At 41.4% G+C, this 21,444-nt stretch overlaps 1 protein-coding gene across 9 annotated transcripts in view; it reads left to right on the top strand.

The window, feature by feature from the left end:
- LOC113216548 (longitudinals lacking protein) overlaps nt 1-21,444 on the top strand; it is a 115,972-nt gene that overhangs the window by 54,832 nt on the left and 39,696 nt on the right. Inside the window, exons 5-9 of one of the 9 annotated variants that reach the window (XM_052266636.1) lie at nt 16,749-16,829; nt 17,113-17,228; nt 18,001-18,208; nt 18,286-18,497; nt 18,582-18,744. The exons of 6 other annotated variants lie outside the window; for them this stretch is intronic. In XM_052266636.1, the coding sequence (XP_052122596.1) occupies nt 16,749-16,829; nt 17,113-17,228; nt 18,001-18,208; nt 18,286-18,497; nt 18,582-18,623 (659 nt within the window). In that variant the 3' untranslated portion in view covers nt 18,624-18,744. Of the gene's footprint in view, nt 1-1,071; nt 3,238-16,748; nt 16,830-17,112; nt 17,229-18,000; nt 18,209-18,285; nt 18,498-18,581; nt 18,745-18,839; nt 19,001-19,115; nt 19,303-20,092; nt 20,416-21,444 lie in introns of those variants that run through there. 2 more of the 9 variants (XM_052266637.1, XM_052266640.1) reach the window with 2 other exon arrangements.

The following is a 21,444-nucleotide window of genomic DNA, read 5'->3' as shown; positions in this document are numbered from 1 at the left end:
ATATACATATATAAATGTGTGACTGTTTTACTTTAATTACATGTTCACCATCTTCTTCTGCGCGTCACCTCAAACTTTCCCGCGATGTATGATTGTTTTGAATCTTGAACCGCCTGTTTTCTGACAATTATTCCTCTTTTCTAGGCAGGCGCTATCGGCGCCCTGTGTTTGTCGCCGTTAATAACTTCGAAAACAACTTTGTGACACCGGCAACAACAGCTTCCTCAAAGCCGGGGCAGTTTGCCTGCCATCAATGTGGAAACGTCTACCGCTGGAAAAGGAACTTAAAACAACATCTCAAGATGGAATGTGGCAAAGAACCGAGTTTTGCTTGTCCTCACTGTCCGCACAGATCGCATTACCGTAGCCACTTGAGAAGACATCTTATCAGCAAGCACGACGTTTCTTTACCTTGATCTTTTCAGCTATTGTACAAATTTCAATGTATTGTTCTTACTTTTCTGGTACTCAATGTATTACAAGCACGTTGTGTAAGCTTCTTGGAAATTGATATATTAGGTGCCAGCTGATGAACTTGTAATATTTGTCGAAGCAGGAATCCAGTAGTCTTCCTGAGAAAGCAGTCAATCCAATTTTAAGAGAAATCCTTAAATCTGGAATACTTATATATTGCTGTAGGCAGCTTTCATCTTAAAATTTAGCGTTCTGCAATTTGTTTTGGAAATTTACAACGATAATGACATTTAAATATTAAAATGTTATGCTTTTGTGAGAAATTGACTAAACGTTTGTAGTATGACTTAATAAATACATTTCTGTAAAAGTTAAAGTGATCAGTAGCGCTACTTCAACAATTCATTGAATATAATGTTTTTCCATTTAAGACACATTTGATCAAACGACAACGAAATCACATAACGATTCTTTCTGGTATTACGTACCTCGGCGACTAAGCGTCGATATTTATCCAGAAGTGTGTTTGTCTCTCTATTTACCAAGCACATGTACCCCTCACCCTTTCCCCCAATCGCCAGTCAGTGGAAGTTGTATTGTATTACCTCGGATTTCATCCTTGCCTTCAATCGTCTAACACGTTTCTGCACTTTTCAGATCAGTGGATTGATGGGGATGAGCGGAACGAGCGTTCCCGCATTTTGGCCGCCTGGGCCTTGGCCAATCACCAGCCGCGTCACCCGAACTCTTTTGGCAACCTGCCACCCCTCCCTGATGGCATAACGGCGCACCCTGTGATTCCAACCCCCTTGAGTGCCGCTCTAGCTGTGCGGCCTAGCAGCAAGTCTCCTGGCCGATTTGAGTGCCCTCGTTGTGGGAAAGTGTATCGCTGGAAAGGCAATTTAAAGCAGCATCTCAACGTGGAATGTGGCAAGGAACCACAACTCCAGTGTCTGTATTGCCCGTACCGTTGTAAACATAAGAGTAGCATGAACCGTCACATGAAACATCTCCATGCGTGGAGCCCAGCGGCACACGGCGACACTCGTTGGAACAGTACTGCAGACTCGCCTCCTGGCTCTGTCCAAAATGGCTTCTTGGACGCGGACTGAGTGCAGCCCATTGATTTTCATGTGGTGTTACTTGCTTTCTCTGGTCGTGATTTAAGTTCCTAACAATTGAGTTACATTTCATCTATTTATTGTATTTTTGTACTTTCTTGTATGTAACTAGTTTGTTACAATCGGCCTCGCTATGATATTATCAGCTTAGATAAACCTTAGTTTTACGACGCGATAGGAACGTACGTAGCGTTTTCACTCATTTCACTTAAGCCGCTGATTCGTCTTTCCGGTGTTGTGGTGTGGATCAGAGCTCCATAAAATCGTTCTATTTGACCGACCAAGGTGATTGACGCACAGTATAAAGTTTTTCTTGTATTTCGAGGCTATATAATGAATTTTGAGGACGCGTGGATAACTTCAATAGCTACCCTTGATATCCCAGAACCCTCTGCTTCCAAAAGGAAGCCTTGGAATTTGCGTCTGGTTATCCAAGGCAAGCCCTTGCATATCAGACAAAAATTCCAAAACTTCCCCTTCACTGTGAAAACTAGTAGAAAGGTTTACGAAATCCACAGGCGAGTAAAAATTTGCTCTCGTAAGTTTACAAATTAAATTATAATTTGAGTTTACAAAAATCTCACGAATTTACGACGATATTCTTAGCAGTGTCGGATGAAGAGGGTTTCAAGTATTGCTATTGAAGTTATCCACCCGTCCTTAAAAGTCATGAGATAACATTGAAATACAAGGAAAACTTTGTATCGCGCGGCGCTTAGCGCTGACCGTACGCTGACCGCCGCTCGGTCAGCGCCGACTGCCTCGGTTGACTGCCTCGGTTGGCCAGATACGGCGATTTAGCAGCGCTCTGGTGTGGATGCCTTACAAACTAGTCAAATTTTGCTGTAGTATATTTCAACTAACGCACTTGAAAGTGCACAATTACGGAGCTGCAAACTTGCAAGTGTTAAGCAGCTGCAGTTGGTTTTGATAAATGTATTTGTCTATCAATTGTCATTAAGTGTATTTTTGATGTACGGCCATGCATTTTTTAACACACTTAGTGTGTCAATCTTGGTCAAAAGCATAAAACAGCTACGTACCAGCTACTAACAAGCTACGACAGCTAATTTGATTAGCTTCCCCAAATCAGCTAAAACGGTAGTCCTGCGCGGCCGAGGGGGCTTCAACTTTCTTTTAGAGTGTACACCAGCCTGCGAAATTGCTTGAGAAATATTTGGACTTCTTGACATATAACAACTGAAAGTAGGAAAATCGCACTATTTTCGCCACCCTATGGAACTGTACGTCAAGAGATTCGAGAAGACTCTTGAAGATTGCCAGGCACGGTAAAAATGTTCGTTCCTTGTATTTCAAGACTTATTGATCGTTGATGCCATTGACGTTCTCCAAGATCCAAAAACTAAAACTAGGTCTTGAAATGCAAGAAACTTTTTTTTTTACCGTAAAAAGGGTGTACCCCAGATTGCTTGAGTTGAGGTCCCCTCGGTTCTGACAATTAATATTTTTTTTCGTGCCAGGCCACTTATAAAAATGTTGTATTTAAACATTTTGGATGTTGGGGAAGTTGTTTGATCTCATTCTAGTTTTATCGACGTAATACATAGTAGAACTTTTAATATGATAATATATAATAAGTTTTGGAGTTGGAATGTTTTCTAATTTTACTAGGATGTAAAATGTTAGTTCTCCGAAAATATCAATATAATTACTTCACGTAATAAAATATGTCACGCCGAAATGAACGTCACAAACTTATTTTATGCGCACAGCGTTTATTTTTTAAAAGCAATATGTTTTGACCGATTTTGAACGAAAGTTTTCATTATCACTGAAAGTTACTCTATGTAACAACACGTATATGGACGTGTACAACAGTTTTTACATTCATAATTTTACGTTACTGTTGTTATACAAAGTGGTGTATGTAACAAATGTTGCATAAACTAAAATACGTGCCGTTACACTGCTAATTATGATCGGGCAGCATAGCTCCGCATATTTACAATCATCAAAAATAATTTTTCCACACAAAGTAACAAGTGTAACACCTGTTACTTAAGCTAATTTGCATAAAACTGTTACGTAAAATAATTTGTGTAACCGATGTTACAAACGCACACGAACGTAACAAACAGCTTTGTATTATGTTACATAAAGTGATTTTCAGTGATGGAAGTACAGAGGCTTTCCAGTTGTACAGTCTGGTGTTTTTAGATGTTACAGTTTTGTGCACCAGTGACCAGTCATAAACGACTTAAATGTAACCTTTTCTTTTTAATTGCAGGATCTCGCGATAGAGGTCACTATTGCTGCCCAATATGCGGAAAAATATACTGCCATAAAAGAACACTGACGTTTCACGAACGTTATGAGTGTGGAAAGGAGCCCAGTGTGCACTGCCCGTTTTGCCTTCATCGGTCGAAGAAGAAAAACAATATGTTTGCCCATATTCGTCGAGCCCATCCAGAAGCTAATCAAGAAAGCGTTCGTCTGTTACTAAGACGACCAAGACGATAGATAGTTATTTGATTCTAAACACTCAAAACAATAATCGATTTCAGTAGTTTTTTGAGTCAGCAACGATTGTTTTAATTAGTCATTTCACCTATCTCTTGTTTTGTTTGTTGCCCTGTACCTAGACTTAATCCAATGGAATAATGTAAGTCTTAAACTGTACCTGTTAGTCTGAACTCGATTGTTGAGCAGTCGTGAATCCTGAGGTTTGAACCTGGAGTTGTTACAATTGATACGGTCGTTCCTATGGCACGTTGAAAATCCGCTGCGTGATAACCGTAGCCACGACAACTGTATTCCAAGCATAGGTCTTCTGCAGACGCGCTTCTTGGTGGCCATTCCGGTTACTCGAGATGTGCCATGTTAGAGCCTTATACAAAAACATCTGTTTTCAGTACTTTTTTGAAAAACTATAAAACGGCCGACAGAGGCTTAATTTTTTAGACAGGTAGTGAATAATTACATTCTCGTCTAGAAAGTATTTCTTTTATAAAACTAAGATGGATCCATCTTAGTCTTATGCGGGCTTACGCATCAAACCTGTTATCTGTCCTACACTGGTAAAACAAGTGTGCAATATTTGCACACCAACGTGTGCAAGTTGTGATTTTGCACATTACATGGTGTTTAACTCAAGTTGTACACTTGCGTGGTGTGCAAATTTTAGACGTTTTGTAAACGTTTAAATTCTGCACACTTGGGCACACACAGTTGTATGCTGTCAATAGGGAACCATACGGTGTACAGCTGCTACACGTTTCGGAAGTGTCGAAATTTTAAACACCAATTGACGTATAACAAAGTTAGACACCACAAAGTGTCGAGAAAATGCACACTTGAACTTAAACGTCAATTGACGTGCAAAATTAAACACTTGTTTTGCCAGTGTATTGAGTTTTTATCAGAACAATTTCGTTTCTCTTGTCAGAAAAGCGATTATCCCCCCCCTCTCTGTTCTCGTGTCTCTGTGAGTGTTAAGCACCTGTTTGTACAAAATTACGATTGTGATTGTGCTAGTCAAATGCAGCCTCATTATTTTCTAGTCAAAATCACTAGTGCTGCATTCCTCTGATAACTACTCTCATATGCTGAAAATATTATGTACATTATCTTACACTGCACCAGAATTTCGCTTTATCACGGATTTATGGTTGCATTTATCAGGTCGACAAATAAAATCAGGCCAGACATTTTTAATACTACAGTGGCCACCAAGGACCATTAAGTAGATGGACTACGCATTCGGTAGTTTCTGCGTGCCTTTAGAACCAGCCATGTCAACCGGTCGCCGACAGGCTGGCCTCGGCCGTGCCCGGGGGTGGGTTCGGGTCCCGGCTGGAGCCGGGCGAGTGAGCTGGACCCGGCCGCAGCCCTAGTGGCCACTAATGCAGTCCTAGCCCCGCTGCAGCTTGCTCGCACTGTGAAAAATGGTAGGTAGGTTACAGGAAAATTTTCCTTGACGCAAGTCGTAAAATTACAATTTGAAATCGTAAAAATACATGCAGTACGTATCGACTTAAAATTCATTGGCGAGTAAAAAATCTTCTCTCGTAAATTTACAACTTAAATTATAATTTGAGTTTACACAAATTTTGTAAATTTACGACGATATTTTTCACAATGCCGGCTCGAGCTGGGACCCGGAGCCGCCTCCGAGCACGGCCGAACACAGCCGAAGCAGATCTCGGCCTGTCACCGGCGGGTTGACATGCCCGGTTGTAAAGGCAACACCACGGGGTTCCGGATGCGTGGTTCTTGGTGGCCACTCGCACAGCCGCGCCTCTCAAAGCTGCGTGAAGCCCTTGTGGCCTGTCCGCATGCAGCACTGTGGCTCTATCTTTCGGCTGGCCACGCAGCAGAGTGAGGGTGGAGGTCCCTCTCAAAGCCGCGCTGGCCTCCACGACTGTGCGTGTGGCCACTGTATGCCGATATCAAGAGGAATGACACTAGTAGTGTTTGAAGCTCCTATACTTCAGCAGACCTGTCAAGAACATCTAATTATGATTTTTTAAGTGCCAATTCTTGTTGGGTACTAAAGAGGTATTTTTAGAGATTTGTTAACACGACGCACACTTAAAATGTATATATCTCTACCATTATTAGTGCTGTCTTCTAAAACTTAAGGGGGCAGTTTATTTGGTGATTCCGTAGCTGCAAGTGTTTAACTATTCCAGTCGTAGCTATGGTAGCTATGGTTCCGAAAAAGAAAAAAAATGCAAATCAGAAGAATTAAACATTTCACACCCGATTTAAAAAGAAATTTCTGTTTTTATTCACAGTGGCATTTAAACAAACTTGCGTTAGTTCTACAGGTGAAAAAAGTTACAATCATGTCTCATATTGAAATGCCTATTTCTTCAGGTCATCCGTCTGGAACGTGGCACGGTGCTTCTAATGAGGGATGGTTCCGAGAACAAATTATGCTGAATGAGCATACAGAACCTGTGCACATCTGTCCAGGCTGCAGTAAAGTATACCGGTATAGAAGAGGACTAAATTTCCACTTGAAGAATGAATGTGGAAAGGACCCACACGTACAGTGTCCTTTCTGCCCTCATCGATCGAAGCAAAAAGGAAATGTTGTTGCTCATATTCGTATAAAACATCCCGAACAGGATGTTGATAGTGTTAAAAGTTGCTTGCAATCGATTTATTGTTAATTGAACTAAGAGTACTAGTGAAAATGTTCACAATAGTCGTACCACGACCTAGACAGTGTTTCGGACTCAACATGCCGTATTTTGGCGTACAAAATAAAGCAATTTTCATCTTCAACGAAAATATCGTTTTTACTTTACCTAGTGGATCAATAAACGACTTCTAGATGAAGAATCTATTTTTGAATTGTCTCAGCTTCCACTCAAATGAGCTAACACGCATTACTCTTCCAGGCGGGAAGAAATGCCGACGGCGATTCGTGTGCAACCAATGTGGGCAGGCCTTCGCTTACAATTACAACTTAACCAGACATGTCCGATACATATGTGGGCAGGAAGCACGCTTTTGCTGTCCGCTGTGCACCAGCAGGTTTAAAGCCAAGCCAAATCTCGTCCGTCACATTACGCAAGTTCACAAGCAGCCAGAAATAATAGCAACCATTGACATGTCATCTTTTGGTTCTATTTAATAAATAATTATGCTGTTAACATTAAATGAATGTACTCAGCCTTCTTTGTAGCGAGCGCCCTTCTGTTTTCTTCAACCGTAGTATGGTTTTCTAAAACACTTACTCATCATGTTGTCAGGTATGCTTCTGGTGCACCAGCCCCACGCCTTTGAGCCGATCGAGCTGGATATCGAGACGTCCGGCGCGGGGGCTTTCCGTCGTGGTCTTGCTACGAAGCGCCTGAACTCTGCCTCGGGAAATGCAGATAAGAGGAGGAAACTTTGCTATTTTAACCCTTTGTGGGAAACTATGTTTTTCTCCGTATATAATGTGCAAGACAACACAGTTGAGTGCCTAGTCTGCCGACAGGTGTTTAGTGCTCCAAAGCAATTTAATCTTGCCAGGCATTATAGAAACAAACATGAAAGACAGTTTAGAGGTCTTGTGGGTGAAGACAGAGCACAGCAAGTGGCTCGCCTTAAGGCTTTGAAATCAAAGTTTTAGTTTTGTAAAATGCACTCTGATTTGTAGGTGAAGTGTATTTATGTACTTGTTTTCAAGAGAAATAGAAACCATTTTGATAAGGTCTTTTTACTTCATTACTTTACTACCAAGGGCGCTTCGTTACATTTACTTTTATTAGGCGTACGTTGGACACAAATGTATTATTTCCGTTTTTTTTTTTTTTTGTGATTCATGGACGTTTTCGCCTAGTTGCTTCACTACCATTGGCGTTTATCTCTTTAACCATATTATTCGGCTGAACACAACCGTATGATTTCTGTTTTCTAGGTGATTCATGGCCGTTTTCGCAGTTCGCTTGCAAATGCTGTGGAAAACATTACCGACACAAGCGGTCCCTCGCATCTCATCAACGATTTGAGTGTGGAAAAGCTGCGCAGATTCAATGCCCCATTTGTCCGCAGCGTGCCACTGTCAAAAGGACTATTCTGGCGCATATTCGAAACAAGCATCCCGATGTCAAGTACACTGTCGCTAAAAAAATGATATAATTGGAAGTCAATGCAAAGAGTTCTGTAGGTTTTGGGGCCGATTAAGTTTTAATAAATAGTTGATAATCATTTTGCGTTGATTTAATTGGCCGTTGTTTAGTATTACAGATGTACAAGGACTCAATACCTACCCCCAGCCTGTCCTTACTGTGGTCTTTTTTTTTGTTATGTTTAGATTCTTCAAAGGGAGACTGGAATATTCCTTTCGGTGTTTCGTATGCGTGTCCCCATTGTGGACACACTTACAGCCACAAACGAACTTTATCACATCATCTACGTGTTGAATGTGGCAAAATGCCACAACAACAATGCCCTTTCTGTCCACATCGCACGAAACAGAAGAGCAATCTTAAAAAGCATATAGTTAATCAGCATAGAACAGTGTATGGAAACTTATAATATCTCCTCTAAACCAATTTCATTTTTTGTAGTCGACAAAAAGTTGTCAGGACTAGAAATAAATTTCCTAACAAATAAAATACATTGAACCATATCATTTGATTTTATCTTGTCGATGAAGTACTTTTTCCTCTTGTTCCCAACTTCGATTATCTATTACTTAAGCGAAACGCAGTTGTTATTAATTTTTAAACCCTGTACCTACTAATTGGGAAGTATACTCTGTTCCAGATTGGATCCCCCCCGTGGCGTCGGATCTCACATGGGATCGGCCTCCGGCAACTCGAGATGAACGGTTTAAGTGTGAACGCTGTGGAAACACTTTCGCTAATCGAAGCAACTTGAACAAACATTTGCGATACACGTGTGGCCAGGAGCCGCAGTTCCCATGTCCTGTATGCCCTTACCGCTCAAAACAGAAATCACATCTCTTGTTGCACGTTGCGAATCGCCATCCAGGCTGTGATGTTGGCTTACTCAGAACTATGCCTCCTCGTCACTGGGATGTTCAGAAACACTTGTATGGCTGATTTATAAAGAAAGATTGTTAATTTGTCTTTGTTAAGTGTATAATAGACTATGTATCATCGACACTTCTTATAATTTTTATGTTATCACAACGTCAAGGGCATATTTTAAAATATAAACGCTCTGTAAGACAAACTGCATTTTTGCAAAAAAAAATGTTTCTGTCATTTTTTTTCTTCACCTGATTCCTGATTAACTGTGGTTCAACGTTTATTTTACAGTTCTTTGTTTTAATTAAACTTTTCACCTTTTTCAGGTTTTTCTGCGTGGGAACAGTCAACTTCTATGACCGTGGGCCATTCAGCGTTGTTTTTGTGCCCGAAATGTCCGAGATCATATCAAAGCAAACGAAGTTTAAAGCTACATTTGCGCTTCGAATGTGGCATTGAACCACAATTTCATTGTTCTGAATGTAGTTCACGTTTTAAGCATAAAGCTCATCTTAAGCGGCACCTTGTCACAGTACATGCTAATTCTTATACGACTTATCGATAGACCGAAAACATAATGTCTATAACATGTACCAAGTTTATCTGATAAATCCTATCGAACTTGCGATTGTTTTATACTATATATTCTTAAGGATTTGGTTTAATAAATTAGAATACAACTCATGTCGTCTGCTGTCAATTTTAATTTTAACTCTCGAATTTGGGAAAAGATATGTTTTGGTAAAAAGTTTCATCTGTGTGTCAATGCTTTGACACAGCAGTATGCGAATTTGCCTACTCGCTTCACACGCAAGGCACCATGGCCTCTAGGGTATGCAAACCCGCAACACTGTCGCGCCGTGGCCCTGACATTGAAAAAAAAAATAAAAAATAAAAAAAAATGCCTTTTAAAGGTGCCAAATTTTAATGCCTTTAGAAGAGCACAGTAGTGTCTAAAGGCACTAAAATTTAGCACTGGGGGCATTTTACTGTCTTCCCAGGGGTTGATTCCTGCCTTTGTTTTTCAAGTGGAGTACACGAGAGAAAGGTAGACCGCCCTTGTTTTTGTGAGCTGAAGTTGCATAATGCTAAGAGTATCTCCACAGTCTTGTTAATTGTCGACACCTTACCGCGCGCTCTTGTTTGGCAAAATAATAATCAGGCCCTCTTTTTCAGGTTGGGCTCCGCCAATCTCCGATATTTCCTCCCAAATTGTCTCTGTAGCAGGGGGAAAATTTGCTTGTGGTCGCTGTGGTAATGAGTTTGCGTACAAGAGCAATTTGTACAAGCATCTTCGGTACACATGCATGCAAGAACCTCAGTTCCCTTGCCCGTATTGTCCGTACCGGTCAAAGCAAAAGGCACATCTCCATAGGCACATTGGTCTCAAACACAAGCATTCATTTAAGTAACCACTGGTGTTACCTACCTTTCACTTCGCCCGGAGGCGTCGTTACACTTTTCTGACCCCGGCCATGCCCCGGCCAATCAGGCTCCTAATTTGCTTTGAACGAATCAGAGACTTCCCGAACCACCATTTTCTGTCCCTGTGGTGTTTTCATATGACTTGTGCCAGAGAGCAGCTCGGTTAACGTTGCATCAGCGTACTGACATCCATTAGTTTGTTTGTCTGCAAACGTGTTTGACTTAAGATAACTGCCCTATTGTTAAGAATCGCAATAATAAATAAATATATACTTGCCTGTGCGTTTAATGTTCATACACCTCCAGTTTGTACAAACAATAATGTTTTCGCCAAAAAATCACCATATTGACACGATAGAAGCCACTCTGACGTTTTAAAATTGCATTTCAGGTTTTTATCCCGGACCTGGATTCTTTGCGCATCGAGACCACATGACGACTCACCGGCGTGGCATGGCGCCTCCCGGGGAGCAGTTCCCGTGTCCTCAGTGCGGCAAGCTGTACCGCTGGAAGCAGAGTTTGACACTTCACATGCGCAGAGAGTGTGGGAAAGAACCACAGTTTCAATGTCCACATTGCCAGCATCGTGCGAAACACAAGGCACATCTCAAAAGGCACATCCTTAGCCGACATCTTTCATCCTCCTGACACCACCACCAGTCAAACCTATAGAGTAGTCAATAGAGATAATGAGGACTGAATCAAAGTGTGCCTTACCAGATAGTGTTTCGGTGTGGTTCTTCACCTAACCAAGTAACAGAGATTAGTCACAAAAACGTCATACTGACGACGTTTATTCGTGATAACGTTTAATTACGTTTACGTCCCCGTGACGTGTTTTTGGACGCTCGTCACCTAAAGGTCTGTGCAACACCGTCAAAGCGATGTCACATTTCCATTCCATCAGAAAAGCATCAGTTTTTTGGTCAGGAGCTGTTGAGCACGTATCAGACGTGATTTTCATCCAGCGGACGTCTTTATGACGTCCTGTGACGAATCTCTATTACTTGGGTAATAATGCGGCGAAGATATGGCGTTTGGCTTGTTAGACCCGGATTTTCTTGAAAACCAAAGTTCAAATACCTAGGATTGCGTCTTGTGCACTGCCAATCAAATGTGGCGTGGCAAAGGTCAACCTTAAATACAACTGTTTTACAGGGGTGCAAAATCCTTTTTTGTCGCTTGTTAAGTTCTGAAAATACGTAGCATAGTTTTCAGCAGATGTTCACTTGTAATTTTTTAAATAAATATTTTAATCCCTCAATGTTTTAAAAATTGCATCATATTTAGTAAAACCTGTTTAAACCCGAAAGAGCTTTTACAGCCACTGTAGTTGTACTGACCGGCTAGGTCTTGTTCGCCCACAGGGACGCTGCTCAGTCGTCTTTTTCCTAACCACTGGATGGGCGGGTATTCTTCTGCGCCGCAGCTTGGGTCATATGGCACGCACGCATCTCATGCAAGTCTCGTCGGGCTACTGGAGCGGCAAGCCGGTGAACGTGGAGAACCCGACAAACCGTATTCATGTCCTCAATGCGGCAAGCGTTATGGCTGGAAGAAGAGCCTGAATCTTCACATTCGTCAGGAGTGTGGAAAAGAACCACAATTTCAGTGCCCTCTTTGTGATCATCGGTCCAAACAGAAAAGCAATTTAGTTTCACACATCAGACACCGTCATGAGAAGGATCTCGCAACCGCCAAACAGCTTGCGCAAGTCCGACCACAGAGCGCATATTTATACTTTGATGCGGGCAGTGAAAGCCCTGCGTCCTCCTCGTAATTCAGCCTGTTATTGAAATTGACAGGAGCTCTTTTCTCATTGTTGAATAAACAGAATTTAAAATACTGCGTAGACATGAGCATTTCTTAGGTTTTTTCGTTTTTTTTATTACCTTGAGTTGTTTGTGGTGGAATTTTGTAACGAGGGGTTAGTTGTGTTCTAAACTTCCATTTGTTCAGTCTAGGAAGACAACAACGGACTGTAGTATCATTTTTGTTATTTTTTAAAACATCCTCAGTACTTAAGGTCGTGTCTGTTGTCACACGCTAGACTGGCAAGCTGTGTAAATGTCTATAAAAATAAAATATTATTTTGTAAATTTATTTCATTTTTTTAATGATCCTTTTGCCCATTGTCTTGAACTGTTACAACCAAACCTTGTTTAACCGTATTTTCAATCCTTACAGGGTCCAATTGCAGACAAGCACTGGTGTGGCCCCATGTTGCCTCTGGATCTATCGATGCATCTTTTCACCCTGTCTTTGAAAAAGGAAGTGCGCAGGTAAAGAACTTTATTGTCGTATAGCATTTTTGTTTGTGAAGTTTTCATTTTTCCTTTTACCAGTACTGTTTGTTTTGCTCTATCCAACAGGAAAAACATCGATGTGCTAGGTGCGGTAAAGAGTACAGATGGAAGCAGAGCCTTATGCTTCATCTAAGACAAGAATGTGGGAAGGATCCACAATTTCAGTGTCCCTATTGCCAGCACCGCTCGAAACGGCGCGGTAACCTTAAAGGTCATGTGATGCGCAGTCATCCAGAACAATGCTTTAACTGGAAGTCTTCGTTCTGATTGTCCTCGGATACTCGGTAGATCGTCCAGAGATAGTGTTGTCGGTTGTGTATAATCTTGTTTTGCCTGTTGCACTTTCCAAATATCGTCGGCCTGCCCGTTCTAATTTTTTTTGTGTGTTTGTGTTTCAGGTGCTGTTTGGGAACAGTCTTTATCGAAAGGACTTGTCACCGGCAGATTCACCTGCATGCGGTGCGGACGGTCGTTTTCCTATAAGCACAATCTCTCGAAACACCAGAGGTATTCCTGCGGACAAGCGCCGCAATTCGCCTGCCCTCTCTGCCCTCATCTTAGCAACCACAAATGGAGCGTGACGATGCACATAAAAAATCGCCACCCAGACATGATCGAGCATGCACAGCCACTAAGAATATCCACCCAAGGACAAACTTTACTTTAGTATACAGTGTTTTGTGGCGGTTGCGTTAACGAAAGATAATAGTAAGAACGACCAGTATGTCACTGATTGTATTTTCACATTTTGTCCGCTCCAATTCGTACTACTGCAGTTAAACCTCTGATAGCTGCATGGACCAGTCCAATAACAGCAGAGTGCGTGAGCTGGCCACTGCATTGGCAGACCTCCCCCACCGCTCTTAACTCTGTTGAAAATTACAACAGTAAATCACTACTGGTCTGGTACTTTTTAAACAGTGTGTCTTCCTGTAGAGTAAGCTGTACCTCAAAACTGGGGGAGAGTTCTTTTTAAGCATGGTCAGTTCTTTGTTCATCAAATTACCAGTCGAACAGGTTATGACGTTAAAGGAAAGTATAGGAAGGTCTGTATGGTTTCTGTTTCTGCACGGAAAAAAATGACTTTGTCGTGAGGATCAATTATGTTTGGTAGGATAAATTCGATAGCTGGAATCGAGAATCCGATACTCACAAGCAGGAGTTGGTTGCCACGACCGGACACTTCTACGAAGAGAACAAACTCCAGCTTGGTTCTCTTCGTACAAGTGTTCGGTCGTGCCAACCAACTTCTGCTTGTGAGTATCGGATTCTCGATTCCAGCTATCGAATTTAGCCTACCAAACAGAACTGATCCCCACAACCAAGTCTTTTTTTTTCCGTGTGGTTGCAGAGTCTTTAACAGTGTGCCTGGCGGTCGGGTGCACGGGAGGAGCAAGCGCGCTGCATAGTGCACACTGCACATGTGCCGTAGCGACAGATATCAGAGTTCTACTGTATAGGGCATTTTAGTTGATGAGCACAATAAAAAAGTTAGATAAAAAAATGGATTCAGGAAGTTAAGTCATAGAGTGGTAAAAGGGTGCAAATGACCGAAAAACCAACGTTTTAGTTCCCAGTGAAAATTACTGTCGAGTCGACATCGAAACAATGTAAAACTTGCAAACCGACGGCGAAACGATATCGTTGTGATACGACATATTATTTCTCCCAGGGTTTCTTACATATGCTGTTTACAACCAAGGATGCACCGACCACCCGGACGCTTCATCTAGCTATGGCCCTCAGCTGTTTTCGCTGCATGACATTGTGGTAAAGAATGTTAGCTTGCCAACTCGTGAAATATAGTGGTATAGTGCTTAATGTAAATCCGTTGATTGAGTAGAATAAGATATTCTTTAGCAAATGTTTCTATCATACGAGCTTTTTCTTATTGTACCTGACATTCGCAGGACCGGTGTCATTTTACTATTATCAATTTATGTCAAGTTATATTTTTGTATTTTATTTAAATTTCAATAAACGGCAATGATGCAGTATTTTTGAAATTGGTCACAAATGCTAAGATTTTATAAAACGAAGATTTTGTTTACGGACGTTTCCTCAATGATGTCCCTTTAACAATCGTTGGAACGACAGCTATGAACCATATTAATAGAGGTCACAACCTCAAGACGTGAGCCCCGAGAATTACTTATTAACCAAAGTCTTTTTCTTCCAGACGGCCATTTATTATCCATAGTCCTCAATTGTAATGTTTATAACTAACAACATTTTGCTTGCAGGAATGCCGCTGCCGTTTGAAGAAGTTGTATTGGTGGCTGAGGCTCTTCCACCACCTCTTCCAGAGTTGCCGGAAACCTTTGACAGTGTTTCAAGACAGTATATACATTCGGGACTAACTCTGGTCGACAACACTTCATCCATGAAGTCTGGGGGCGAGCATACATGCCCTAGCTGCCAAAAGCGCTACTCTCAGAGAGGTAGCCTACAACGCCACTTAAAATTGGAGTGCGGAAAAAAGCCCCAGTTTCATTGCACCATTTGCGGAAAGCAATTTACTAGGAAAGACAGCATGAAAATGCATATGAAAATGATTCATCCTTAGCAGTTTTACCTTACAACTCACGTGCAAGTATCGTGGTCAAGACCATGCGCGTTTTCCTCGCGCGGCGTGATTCGAGGGGGGGCCAACTCGGATAAGTCGTGTACACAGAAATACAAAGAATACAAGCAAAAAAAAAAAATGCACAAATTACTTTAAAATACATAGAACTAAACGCAAATACACGTGAAAAATACAAGGGAAATACATGAAATACACGCAAAGTGAACACAGAAATACACGAGTCGGTCCCCCCTGGCGCGTTTGGAGAACTCTTTTCGAAGGCAGAATCTTGGAACGCTCCCGACAGGCGGTTCTGTGATCGTGCTGCTGGGTGTGACTTTTATAGTTGTGTTTGTGTGTTGGTTATTTGACTCGTTAATTGTCACAGCTTAACTTTAGTCTCAAACAAACTGTAATGTTACTTGGAATCGTGGCTTGTCACATTTACTGTACTTTCCCACGACGACTGTCTGTAAAATGTTTTTTGTTCACTTTTACATCTCACGGATGACTGATTACGACTTAATGGTTTTGAAATAAGTGTGATTTGCGGGTTTCCTCTTTTGTAAAGAGTCATGTGGTTTACAGATATGCTTGACGTTGTGAACATTAATAAATTAAGTTTGAATGTATGTGATTCTTCTATTTCGGAGCTCGTTTTAATCTTTCATCATTTTTCTCAGTATTGTTTCACTTTAGGACGGTCGATTACTCTTTCCTCTAACCCACGTAACGTGCTGTATTTGATTTAATGTCTAACGCACTGTTATTACGATCACAGGTTCAGGTGTGACAGGTGTGTGTAGCCAAGACTGGCCTACATGGGAAGGCTGGCGCCAACAATCGCCACAGACAGTCGTAGCTGGTGGACAGCTTCAGGAACTGGAACTGCAGGCGCAGTACGCGGGAATCGGAGTCGACTTCGCTTCAAACCGACAGTGGATCTTAGACAACCAAGGGGGAACAATCGAATCATTTCCATGCCCAAATTGTGACAAAGTGTATCGCCATAAGCATAACCTACGGCGCCATATAAACGTAGAATGCGGGAAGGCGCCACAGCTACAGTGCAACTTCTGCGATATGCGTTTCAAGCACAAATGCACTCTGCAAAAGCATATCGATCGAAAGCACAGTGCAACAGTTGCAACAGCAACGCTTCGGCCTCTTAAAAGGGAAGAGATTCAGAAGTAGTGGGTGACAAGGGCATGGCAGCTCTTAAATGTTACGAACTGATTGTCTTTCTTTTCAATGCCCCAGTTGACACGTGCTATGTATGATCAATACTTTAAATCTGTACTTTTGGGCGTCTAGCTGTAACTGTTTTTAAAAACTGCCGAATTAAACATATCACAGATATTCTGTATCTTTTTATTGTAATGTGTGATACTCCGCTAATATAAGATTTCTCGTTACTATTTCTCTACGTGACTTACAGCTAACCCAGCTTTTGTGTTGGCAGGTGCTACAGCCACCCTATCGTTAATTAGCAAAAAACACGAGAGTGCGGAACAGGTCCAAATCAATGGACAACCGCTTGCACGTAAGTATTGTTCCTTGGCGCCGTTCTTTGGGCAATTCCGGGAAGGGATGTCCGTACGTCACGTGATTTGTGAGCGACTGGGAGGTGCTTCGTCTTTGCACAGAATATCACTGGACGCGTCTGGGATGGGGAGTCAGGATACGTGTTGTAAAACAACCTAGCGCCTTCCAGTCACCCACAAATCGCGTGACAGACGGATATTCTCGACTATTTCTCCAAGGATTGCCCCTTTATAGTTCGTCTTATTTTGATTTTTGACGGTGTTCTATACTTTGCATGTTAGCCGCTGACCGCTCGTCTGAACGAAGCAATCAACCTGCTCGCATGTCCCAGGAACACTATGAAGAATTACGTCAAAAGCTCAGCGCTCTACCCTGTTGGACCTGGAAAACCGGAGACGTGAGTTTAATCATCTGTGTTTTACCGCATTAGAAAGAGCACTTAAATTATGGAAAAATATGGGTACTTTTCTCGTGCCCGGTTTATAGTTTTACTGGTTATACCTGCCCCTGATAATTCTTTAACTAGTTTCTGAAGGGATGGGCATGTCTTGAGAGTAGTAAAGCTAGAAAGAACTCGAATTTGTCTAACTCTGGTGAAGAGATCATTAATAAATGGCCTGCTGGTTTGTCCTTAAAAGGAGATGTTAGGGGTTTGATAGGGTTAGTGTCAACGGCCTTCAGAACATTTTTTATGTCAACTGGACCGTTGAACATTTGTTACGCAGAGTACATTCTGTAACATTTGTTCCTATAGTGGTTTGAATAACGCTTGATACTTGTTACGTAGCCTGTTGCGGAAAGTGTAACTGGTCTTACGCACAGCAGTTAGTATGAAGATTGCTACGCAAAGTATTTTCAGTAACATTTGTTACTGAAAGGGTATTTTGTACAGCAGTAATTTTGTGAGTTGAACCTAACAACTGTTAACTGCACATAACCATAATGTAACGCAGAGTAACTTTCAGAGTGTGCAGATCTACACGTATTCGTGTCTCCACGGTAAAAAAAGTTTTTTGTATTTTTACCGTGTGCAAGGCTTTGTACATTTTTCTGCTTGCTTTTGAACCCAAAGATGTACAAATGTCTACAGACTTGTTCATTCATGGACAAAAACGAAATTTACATTTAGTTAGTGTGGTTTTTAACAGATACTTTCGTTTTTTTTCTAGGTTGAGCTGGCTCCAGGTACTGCGATATATATCAATAACGTCGATCTACTCCTTATCTGTCGTACTCATAAATCTTCCAAGCGGAAGCTTTTTATATCCTTATTGAGGACTCTTCTCACCGACGATGTATTGTCATCGAAAGGGTTATCTTGTTCTGGCAAACAAGGAACCGTTAGAGTGCCAGAGGCCATTTTGAAATCAGCCCTGGGTAGGTAGGCCTTTAGTAAATCTATTGTCAGAACAAATTTGTACTCTATAATAAAGCCGTATTTTTATGTCATATAGCCTACGCCACTACAGTAGGCGAGGGCGACGATTTCAAGACCGTTACCAAGATTGTAAGCAACTTGTTGCAGCGTTTCCAATCTCCTCGACCATCTCGCCCGAAGTCCTTATCCCACCACACACATTCGACAGCATCTGTGAATGCTGCTTCTGCAATTAGAGACGCAGTGGAAGTTGACGAAGAAGGCATAGAAGCAGTCTACTCTGTGCTAGTAAGAGCCTTTATGACCTGAATATATTTTAAGACATTCTTTTACTGTTTCTTTGTGGTACATTTTCTCACTTTTGTGTTTCAGGTAAAACCAGAAGTCTTCTACAATGGAGCATTGCCTTTTTAGAGTTGCGTAAAATAGTGTCGGAAACGTCGTGATATTTATCTTTTATTCTTAATCCTGTATGTTATTTTAATTACCATTAAATATGTTCAACGTTCTAATAAATGAAGATATTTCATCCAAATCATCTCATTATTTATCTTCTATAACAATCGTTCATGATATAAATTGATTAAAAAATTGCATTGTTTACTATACTAACAAAACATATTTTTGCAGGACCCTCGGTGGGCACACTTCCGCGAGTTCCAATAGCAGGCCGCCTTCATACTAAACGTAGCCCACTCCGCAGTCCAAGTCCAAACCAGCAATACCGTATTGTTGTTCGTCAAGATTTGCTGGACAAGGAATCTCATGACCACGAAACTATAAACCAAAAGGTTGTTTACATTTTATAGTTTGCTTCGTGCTGCTCTTGCACCTTTACGGCTTAATCATTTTTTTCAGTTATGGTTTCTTTTTTGCGTGAACATCGTATTTTCCTCTGTATTTCAGCCCGATGCTACTTGTTGGGTCTGTCAGCAATGCGGGAAAGACTGCAAGCTAAAGAGTGCCCTATTACGCCATGTGAAGCAGGAGTGCCCTGTCGAGTATCGCTGTGATCTCTGCAACCAAGTATTCAAAAAGAAGAGTCACTACTTAAAACACGCCGAACGTTCGGCGCACACCTGCGAGCGCTGCGGTAAAAAGTTTTGCTGGAAAGAAACCCTCAAGCGTCATCAGAAACTCGAATGTGTACATGCGTATTGGTGTGGGGGCTGCCACCGAGCATTTCCCTTGGAGTCGCTCCTAGTTGCGCATGCCGAGCACGGCTGTGACGCCGTGAGAATTAAGTCACCTTCAACATGATCGTTTTGTTAAAACCACGTATGCTTTCATCACACTTAAAATGTTGTGTGGGATCGTTTTACTTTATTTCTGCCAAAGATGAAGCTGCTTTGTCATTTCAATCTTTCAGTCATCTAATGATAAGGATTGAAGATGTAGGTTAGCAATATTTTAGTTAAGTGCTCTAAGATATTTCTTTTACAAACTTGTTTGCACAATACGAGCTATGTTATAAATAAAAGGAAAAATGTCGCCCTATACATTTTTCAACTAAATCTCTGCAAAGAGACACGTCTAATTGAAAACACTGCGGCTTAATGACGCCTACTTGGCTAACTTTGATGTTTAATAATTTTAGTCAGGCTCCACACTGTAAGGATAGAGCAATCTACGAGAGCCTTGTTCCAACATGTTTATATTTTTTGAGCTTCCTTTTACTTGCACATATTTGTGGTGTGGTTTTGAGTACTAAATAAACATTTGTAGTTCACTTTCACTTTTGTAATTAAACGTTGAAATTCACTTTTCCGTTGTAAACACACTGTACATCTATGTAGGAGAAACAACCTGTAGTCATTTTATTTATATGTTCGTTCTTCCCTCCTCATTGTGGCTCGATAAATAATACTCAGTTGTTTTTCCAGGTTCCGATACGGAGACGTTCGAGTTACGTGCTGACGCACTTTCGAGTAAACGAGGGCGGTTCGAGTGTGTAGACTGTGGACGTGTGTACAATTGGAGGCAAAGCTATCGGAGACATCGTCGACTCGAATGCGGTCGACTTCCTACTCTTCAGTGTCCGAAATGTCCTTATCAGTCCAAACGAAAAGATCACATGCTTACCCATGTAACCCGCCAGCACGAGGCCTTCCCAGATTTTGTCTTTGAATCTTGTGATTAAATTATAGTTCAAAGTAGAACGTGTAAATAATACACACTGCAACAAATAAACTAATATACCAAACAAGTTGCCTTGGTTTTAAACACTGTCCTAAGCAGCCAAATTAAATAGCTAGTCAAAACATTACTTGTCTAACAGCTTTTTAAATTATTTCAGGTGGTGTTCTATCAGGGAGTTGGCAAGTGAATCACGGAGAATGGAATCCGATGAGTCACGGCAACCCAGGGACGTCACAGCCTATGCCCTGTTTCTCCAATTATGGGATGATGGTCGGCAGTCGTGGTGGAGCAGGGCCGGGTATAGGATTTTACAAATGTCCGAAGTGTGAAAAGACTTATGAACGCAAGATATCGTTGAATCGGCACTTAAACTTGGAGTGCGGGAAAGAACCGCATTTCGCGTGTCCAATATGCCCACACCGAACGAAACACAAACACAATCTCATAGCTCACATAAATTCTCGTCATCGCGGTAAAGAGTACTAATTAAACTGCTGCCCAATTAATGGCTACATAATTTGAATTTTTGTATTTTATGCGGTATTATGCATGAGACGGTATGAGATGTTTAACAACTGTTATAATGCGAACATAGTTACAAAATATTAACATAATTCTAGGAGGTGCTTGATAATAAACGATTCTAAAAATAAGACATGCATTGTTTCATTCCAATTGGATAATTTGTTATTCTGTCTTAACCCAGCCCAAGTGTAGTCGTAAGTAGCTAACATTACTTTTGTTTCAGGGAGCTTGTTGCGACACGTTTGCGTGGATTGTGGCAAGGCGTATCGGTGGAAGAGGGGCCTTAACCGCCACCAGAAAGATGAATGTGGAAAAGAGCCTCGATTGCCTTGCCCTTTTTGCAACTACAGATCGAAGCATGCGAGTCACATTCGACGTCATATCCGTAACCGTCACCAAAATTGTCTGCAAGAAAAGGACCAGCCTTGCGCTGATTCCTTATCCATGGTAGAATTCTTGCCCTGTCCTACTCCCAGTATTATTCAGATCACATAACCAACCACACATATTTTTCCTATATTCTAGTTTTTTTGCTGTCTTGATATTTCCCTATTGTGTCTTCCCGAAGACT

This window comes from Frankliniella occidentalis, unplaced genomic scaffold, assembly GCF_000697945.3.
Source record: "Frankliniella occidentalis isolate FOCC.00 unplaced genomic scaffold, Focc_3.1 Scaffold41, whole genome shotgun sequence".
In the NCBI taxonomy this organism is placed as follows: Eukaryota; Metazoa; Arthropoda; class Insecta; order Thysanoptera; family Thripidae; genus Frankliniella; species Frankliniella occidentalis.
This window is presented reverse-complemented; position numbering and strand designations above follow the sequence as displayed.